Below are 8,290 nucleotides of genomic sequence, written 5' to 3'. Positions count from 1 at the left end.
ATATAGTCATTAAATGATTTTTTAGATGAAAAAGTTATTTAACTTTGTCATCATATAAAATGTCTCTTTTGTTACTACCTAATGACTTTTTAAATGAATGTATACCCCATACTAGGAGTTAAATGACTCTTCTGTTGATTATGCTCCATGTTCCAACCTTAATTTCCTCAATCTTGCTGTCAAGGTCCCTGATTGGAACACTGATATTTAGAACGGGAATCCCCCGACTGATTGTTCACATAATACGTCTTCTTCACGTAAGCTTGGACCTAATTCCTTTATCCCTGATTATTTGAAGCCACATTGTTTACCTTTGGTGTTGGAGTACTCATCACATGCTTTTCTAATACCTCAATCTGAATCATCAACTGTGTCATCTTTTCATCTCAAGCCTCTTCTCTGAGTGTCTTCTCTTTTGATAGCTTTCTAATCGATGCACTGCTTACTAACTCTACCTCTCTGGTGTGCCATGCCTAATTGTCTTTGTCAAGCGAACAAGCATAGCACGGGCCTCATCATAAGAATGGTCCATCTGAGAATCCTCTGCAACATTGTTGGCCATAGACTTGTTGACGAGGAGGAAAAAAGAAGAAAAGAAGAAAAGAAAAAGAAACACACCATGAAATTTTTACCACTAGAGAGAGTACAATGTAGCTAACGTTGCATGGTATTTCCGGTTGTATATTTACCACCGTACCTTTCCCATACGATTCTTTGACTATTCACATTATATATCCGCTTGTTTTTTTCTATAATAATTTGTAAACAAGCCAAGTGTATATCATGTAATCATAACGATATGCGCCTATATATATATGCTTTTTAAGGAATGATATTTTTAGCACAATTTATTAGTGTCCTCTTGAAACACCACAAAGTGTGAGTAATTTAACTGATCCATTCCAAATACTCACTCCGTTTATTATTACTATTTATTTCAAAAATAAATTTCAGTAAATCACTTATAATATTTTAAGAAAATATCATTATTTTTTGTATTTTTATTCTCTACGTTAATTAGTTATTACTCAAATCATTTTTCAAGTTTTATGACTATACATTAATTAATATAAATATTGTGGAACAATATTCATATTAATCATAATTTCTTAAGGGGACGTACAATGTCCTGAACAAATAAAAATGAAGTCCATTACAACTTTGAAACTGAGGTCAAGATACTAACATGAAATTAAGCATTCTCCAAAAACCTAGGCAGATATTCTCTCAGCCTCAATTTGCGTACTACCATTCGGGTTTTGAGATAGATAATTTAATTTTGATCATGATATTTTTAAGTTTTTTGAAGCAAAATTTACATATTTAAAAACAACGTAAAAATATACTATAACGTCATAATATTAATAGTTTAAGATATTTAAAATATATATACAAATAATTTAATCATAAAAAATCTTGTTTGAATTTCGATATCCGTAATATATAGTATAAATTGGAATTGAGGAAGTAATATATAGTGTACGAGATAATATTTTTAAAGATGCTAATAGTCATTTGCAAGAAGACACATAAACTCAAATTAAGACATGCATGAAGACATTTCAAGTCAGCGGAAAATTTGGCTGATTCATTTGGTAAACATAAATTTTGGACATATTCTTTAAAGAATCTACTGATGTGATTGCACTTGTTACTTATATAATTATTATTATTACTTAAGTATTATATAAGCATTACATATTTAATAGATTTCTATCCATAATTTCATTCACCATTCTGTTTGATTCTCAGATTCCTCTTCATTATCATTCCACCAAACTTACAAAAGGGCACGTGCTTTCTTCTTCATAGTATAGTCCTTCTGATAGGTCTAGTCTGTTTTACATGATTCTGAATGGATATCTGTGCTTTTCTCTATAGTGTACATTGTTTCGGTTCTTTTTGGCTTAACTTTTTTAAAAATTAGTTCTTACCTTTTGTGCTCCAAGGTTCTTTATATAGTAAAGTAGGTTTCAAGGGCTGAGTTGAAAATTGGGATTTTCTTGAGTTTTGGTGTCAACCAAGATGGACATCACTCTGAGGCTAATCAATGTGGTTTTTTTCTTGGTTTTACTCATATGTTTCTTGGTAGATTTTTTCAAGAAAAATGGGGAAGGGGTAGAAGAGGGATTTGTAGAAAAAAAAGAGAGAAGAAAATCCACATTTTTCATCAAGATAACAGTTTTAGTGAATTTCTTAATAGCCCTTTCCTACTTTGGATTTTGTCTCTATGAATTCTGCAAGTTGACAACTTTTGTGTTTGAAGAGTCTGTTTCTTGTGTCTTGACATGGAGTCTAGCAAGTGTAATTGCAGCCTACTCATTAAACAGAGAGAAAAGGTGGCCATTATTACTCATAATATGGTGGATCTTTTCAAGTATTTTTGAGATAATTTTAGTCTCATTTCATCTCCTCAACCATTATAATATATATAAAAAAGCCCCATATTTTCTTCCCAAGGCAAATATAATTGATTTTGCTTCCCTACCACTCTCAATTCTCCTATCTTTCAATGCCCTGCCAGTGCCAGCTTGTATTTGTTCTCCCAAAAAATACAGTGAAACTGAACAGCCATTCCTTCACAAAGATCAGGCAAATCCACATGATGATGCATTTTCTAATGCTGGTATTTGGAGCCTAATCACATTCAGGTGGCTTAATCCACTATTCAAGAAAGGCCATGAGGAAAAGCTCAGAGTAGAGCACATACCTTCAATTCCTCACTCTGAGACTTCTAATGAAGCTTCTTCTTTGCTGGAAGATGCGCTTCGGGAAAAGAAAGCTTCTACTTTCTCCCTCCCTGATGCTATACTACGTATGGTTTGGAGACCACTTGCCTGTAATGCAGTTTTTGCAGGTAATTCTTGATTTTTCAAGACTCAATTAAGCAGACAATCTGTAGGTAGCAAACTTTTTTGTTAACAAACTAATTTCATGCTTCTGTTTTTTTTTTAACTTTATGTAGGAGTCAACACAATTGCTTCCTATACTGGTCCTTTGCTGATAACAAGCTTTGTGAATTTTTTGTCGGAAAAGAAAGACGAGTCAAATTGGCAAAAAGGAATGATCTTAGCCTTCATCTTCTTCTTCGCCAAAACAGTAGAGTCACTCTCCCAAAGGCAATGGTACTTTGGAGCTAACCGGATTGGTGTTCGAGTCAGAGCGGCTCTGATGGCATTGATATATAAAAGGACTTTGTCCATAAAGTATGGAGGTACAAAAGATGGAAAGATAATAAACTTCATCAATGTTGATGTTGAGAGAATTGGGGACTTCTGCTGGTATATTCATGGAGTTTGGTTGCTTCCTGTTCAGGTTACATTTGCTCTGCTTATCTTGTACAGGAATTTGGGTGCTGCTCCCTCTGTTGCTGCTCTTCTTTCGACCATATTCGTGATGGTGAGCAACACACCGCTTGCTAATATGCAAGAGCAACTCCACTCAAAGATAATGGAAGCGAAGGATGTGAGAATTAAAGCCACTTCAGAGACCTTAAAAAGCATGAGAGTCTTGAAACTGCACTCATGGGAGTCCACTTTCTTGAAGAAGCTGCTTCAACTCAGAGAAAATGAGAGAGGCTGGCTTAAGAGATACCTTTATACATGTTCTGCTGTGGCTTTCCTCTTTTGGGCCTCACCGACACTCGTCTCAGTTGTGACCTTTGGTGTTTGTATCATCCTAAAAATACCATTAACGTCAGGAGCAGTTCTCTCAGCACTAGCAACTTTCAGGATTCTGCAAGAACCAATTTACAATTTGCCCGAGCTCATTTCCATGGTTGCTCAGACAAAGGTTTCAGTTGATAGGATTCAAGATTTCATGAGAGAGGAAGATCAAAAGAAGTTAATAAGCTATAATATTCCTAACACTTCTGAAGTGGCGATCGAACTTGAACCAGGAGAGTATGCTTGGGGCACAAATGAGTCCAAGAAATCAACAATTAAGATTACTGAGAAAATCAGGATAATGAAAGGGTGGAAAGTAGCAATCTGTGGTTCAGTGGGATCGGGAAAGTCAAGCTTACTCTGTAGTATTATGCGAGAGATTCCTAGAATTTCTGGATCAAGTATTAAGATTAATGGTTCGAAGGCATTTGTACCACAGAGTGCTTGGATTCAGACGGGCTCTGTTAGAGACAATGTTCTGTTTGGCAAGGAAATGTATAAGGCACGCTATGATGATGTCGTTGAACGATGTGCTTTGAAACGTGACATTGAGATGTGGGCTGACGGAGATCTAAATTCAGTAGGTGAAAGAGGAATGAACCTAAGTGGCGGACAAAAGCAAAGAATTCAGTTGGCCAGAGCTATTTATAGTGATTCAGACATCTATCTGCTAGATGACCCTTTCAGTGCTGTTGATGCACAAACTGGCGCTCATATGTTCAAGGCAAGTACTACGTCCTACTTTTGTAGAATTCTTTTCAGTAATCTAGTTGTTCTTATTGATGTGCTACAACCCTTCATCATATTGCAGAAATGCTTAATCCAACTTCTACATAATAAAACAGTTGTTTATGCCACTCACCAGTTGGAATTTTTAGATGCTTCTGACCTCATACTGGTAAGTTGAAACTATTTTCAGCTATTGGTTTTCAGTTGATTGAAACAAACTAGAAAAATATATCTTAGTTTTTCTGCTTACCTGATATGCTTAGGTAATGAAAGACGGTAGAATTGTTCAATCAGGAAAGTATAACCAGTTGATTGCAGATCCGGATGGTGAGCTCCTAAGGCATATGGTGGCTCACAGTAAATCATTAGATCAGGTGAACCCTTCCCAAAAGTGCAACTGCGTAACCAAGGGTAAGCATCAGAATAACCAAATTGAAGTCGAAGAGTGCTTTGAAGATCTTACCTGTGACAACAGGATCTTAGGAAGAACTCAGCAGGAAGATGCCGTATCAGGTCGAGTTAAATGGAAAGTCTACTCGACCTTTGTGACCTCGGCGTATAAAGGGGCCCTTGTACTTCCAGTCCTTCTATGTCAAGTTCTTTTCCAGGGGCTGCAGATGGCAAGCAACTACTGGATTACATGGGGAACAGAAGAAGAAGGAAGGGTTACTAGCGAGAGATTAATTGGAATATTCGTGCTGATGTCAGGGGGAAGCTCTTTTTTCATCTTAGGAAGAGCAGTTATGCTTTCAACTATCGCAATTGAGACTGCTCAAAAGCTCTATATTGGAATGATCAAATCAATCTTCCGAGCGCCCTTGTCCTTCTTCGACTCCACCCCTTCCAGCAGAATTCTCAATAGGGTGAGTTTAGCAGCTGAAATGATTTATCTGTCTTGAAACGTGTCTATACTCACTTCTTTGTTTCTCAATACATGATTTTCTGGCTGTATCTATTCTGAACTTCAATTTTTGTTTCTTGATTGTCAGTCTTCTACGGATCAAAGCATCGTGGACACAGATATTCCATATAGATTGGCTGGACTAGCATTTGCACTTATTCAATTATTGAGCATTGTTGTCCTTATGTCCAACGTTGCCAGCCAGATCTTTTTTCTCTTCCTTCTGATACTTGCCCTCTCCATGTGGTATCAGGTAATAAGAAGCTCAACCTGAAGTTACTTTTGGTCCCTATTTACTTTTAACTGCCAGGCAATTATTGAACATGAATCATATTTCTTTTATATCACTTCTAAATTGGAATCCAAACAATGAGTATTTACTTCTCATAAATATTGCTTTAGTGATAATGATTCAACTCTTATGCAGGCATATTACATTACCACTGCTAGAGAACTGGCAAGGATGATTGGCATTCAGAAAGCTCCAATTCTGCATCATTTCTCTGAATCTCTCACCGGTGTAGCAACAATTCGTTGTTTTAATCAGGAAGACCGATTCTTGAATAAGAATTTAAGTCTCATTGATAACTATTCTCGTGTAGTCTTTCACAACTCTGCTACAATGGAATGGCTCTGTGTTCGAATTAACTTTCTCTTCAATCTCATATTCTTCTTTCTTCTCGTCATCCTGGCACACCTTCCACGAGAGGCTATAGACCCCAGTAAGTTTTTATTCTTGTCCATTTCCATTCATTGCATCCTGTGTAACACATTCCCAAGTGGTTAATCAAAAAAATTCCATGCAGCTTCTCTGGTGACGCATGCGTAGACATAAGAAACAAATCTTAGATTAAGAACTTACACAAAGTGAGGAAGTCAAAGTCTATGATAATAACTTTTTCTTTCTTTCACTGTGGTAAATGGTTTCAGTGTGTGATGTCACATGTTTCATCTGTTTACAGGTTTAGCAGGACTAGCAGCTACCTATGGCTTAAATCTTAATGTTCTCCAAGCTTGGGTTATATGGAACCTTTGCAATGTTGAGAACAAAATGATCTCAGTTGAAAGAATACTTCAGTTCAGCGATGTTCCTAGTGAAGCTCCACTGTTAATTGAGAAGTCCAGGCCAAAACCCGATTGGCCTCTAAAAGGAAGAATTGAAATTAAAGATCTTCATGTACAATACAGCCCTGATCTCCCAAGAGTTCTAAAAGGTATAACCTGCACCTTTCCAGAGGGAAAGAAAATTGGTGTAGTTGGAAGAACAGGTAGTGGGAAGTCTACTTTGATCCAAGCTCTCTTCAGGGTTGTGGAACCATCTGAGGGATGCATTCTTATCGATGGAATAGACATTTCAAAGATCGGTTTGAAAGACCTGAGGTCTAAGTTGAGTATAATACCACAAGATCCAACTTTGTTCCAAGGAACAATTAGGACTAATCTTGATCCATTACAACAACATACAGATCAGGATATCTGGGAGGTAATGTTCTGATTTTCTTTTTCTTGATTTTATTCGACAAAGTATGAGACTTTGTAACTTACTAAGATATACTATTCTGTATTATGAGCAATCTCACATTACTTAGTAACTTACTATTAGAATGATTTCATACTCCAGGTCTTGCAAAAATGTCATTTAGCTGATATTGTAAAGCAGGATCTAAGGCTTCTTGATGCACCAGGTACAAATACTAGGTTCTGTGGTCTGAACCCACCTTTATATTCCAACCTATAAAATAACTTCAAAATACACAAACATTTGGAAAGGGAAATCAATGATCTTCAAATTAATGATCAAAAATTCTATGTTGCAGTTGCAGAAGACGGAGAAAACTTGAGCGTGGGTCAAAGGCAGATTGTGTGCCTAGCTAGAGTATTGCTACAGAAAAGGAGAATATTGGTACTTGATGAAGCTACTGCTTCAGTGGATACAGAGACGGACAATGTCATTCAGAAAACTATAAGAGAAGAAACAAATGGATGTACAGTTATAACAGTGGCACATCGGATACCCACAGTTATCGATAATGATCTTGTTTTAGTTCTTGGTGAAGGTAAAGTTACAGGACCTAGCACTAGCACCTCAAGCGCACGCACAAAGAACACAGCATAGCAATAGTTAACAGTTCAAATGATTAATCTATCAGCTACTTGTATACAACTGCATGACATTAGTAGTGGCAGAATATAGTGCAACCATTAATCTGCAATGGGATAAGACCTCAAAAAGATGAAGACATAGAACAGCTGAGAATACACAATAATATTATTCGAAACGGATTATATGCCTGATAAAATCCATCTTGTCTGATGCAGGAAACATTCTCGAGTTTGATACTCCTAACCAGTTATTGAGGAACAGTTCTTCTGCATTTTCAAATCTGGTGGCAGAATTCTTGCGGAGATCATCCAAGGGGTTAACCTAAAAGCATATCACTAGGCACATGTGATAGTACATCTAGATTAGATCCTCTAAAGGAAGGAATGACCAATTCAATCTGCCAATTTTAATGTGGCATTGTACATTACAGAATCACAAACTGACATCAAGAAATACAGCAAGTTGAGCAGCTATAACTGTAGTAACTAGAGAAATACAGCAAGTTGAGCAGCCAACCAAAGGTGACATGAACCCTGCAGGATATGTACAGTGTTTATTCTTAATCACTAACTCATAGTTCATGTACTTAAAGGAGCTATTTTTATGTTGAATTGTTTTCAAATAATAATCCATCGTGTCGGTAACAAGACTCGAGAGTAAATGAATAACTTCTTGATTTTTGAAGGTTATTTCTTGAGGTAACAATTAACCTGAATAGAGCTTTCTATTGTTAATCCTAGCTGACCTTTAACCTGGATCAAGTCATAAGCTGAATTTTGTCTTAATCTGGTTTAAATATCAATTAAAGTGAATATCTGGTCGATTAACCTCTTTCCGCCCCTCTAACATGACTTTAGCGGGAAAGATAAATTACATCGCCAGTAATTTGTA

General features: G+C 36.5%; 1 protein-coding gene across 1 annotated transcript; it reads left to right on the top strand.

Moving 5' to 3' along the window:
- The first annotated feature begins 1,727 nt into the window (after positions 1-1,727).
- LOC129880457 (putative ABC transporter C family member 15) lies at positions 1,728-8,046 on the top strand. Its single transcript, XM_055954491.1, has 10 exons — positions 1,728-2,857; positions 2,966-4,389; positions 4,477-4,563; positions 4,658-5,257; positions 5,384-5,548; positions 5,723-6,017; positions 6,258-6,778; positions 6,917-6,980; positions 7,113-7,352; positions 7,615-8,046. The coding sequence occupies exons 1-10, from the start codon at positions 2,026-2,028 to the stop codon at positions 7,722-7,724; spliced, it is 4,338 nt and encodes a 1,445-aa protein (XP_055810466.1). The 5' UTR covers positions 1,728-2,025; the 3' UTR covers positions 7,725-8,046.
- Positions 8,047-8,290: the final 244 nt, after the last annotated feature.

This window comes from Solanum dulcamara, chromosome 2, assembly GCF_947179165.1.
Source record: "Solanum dulcamara chromosome 2, daSolDulc1.2, whole genome shotgun sequence".
Lineage (NCBI taxonomy): Eukaryota > Viridiplantae > Streptophyta > Magnoliopsida > Solanales > Solanaceae > Solanum > Solanum dulcamara.
This window is presented reverse-complemented; position numbering and strand designations above follow the sequence as displayed.

Coding starts and splice junctions, on each gene's coding strand:
- LOC129880457 (XM_055954491.1), top strand. CDS start 2,026: ATGGACATCACTCTGAGGCTAATCAATGTGGTTTTTTTCTTGGTTTTA. Junction 5,258..5,383: donor CCAGCAGAATTCTCAATAGG/GTGAGTTTAGCA, acceptor CTTGATTGTCAG/TCTTCTACGGATCAAAGCAT. Junction 5,549..5,722: donor CCCTCTCCATGTGGTATCAG/GTAATAAGAAGC, acceptor ACTCTTATGCAG/GCATATTACATTACCACTGC.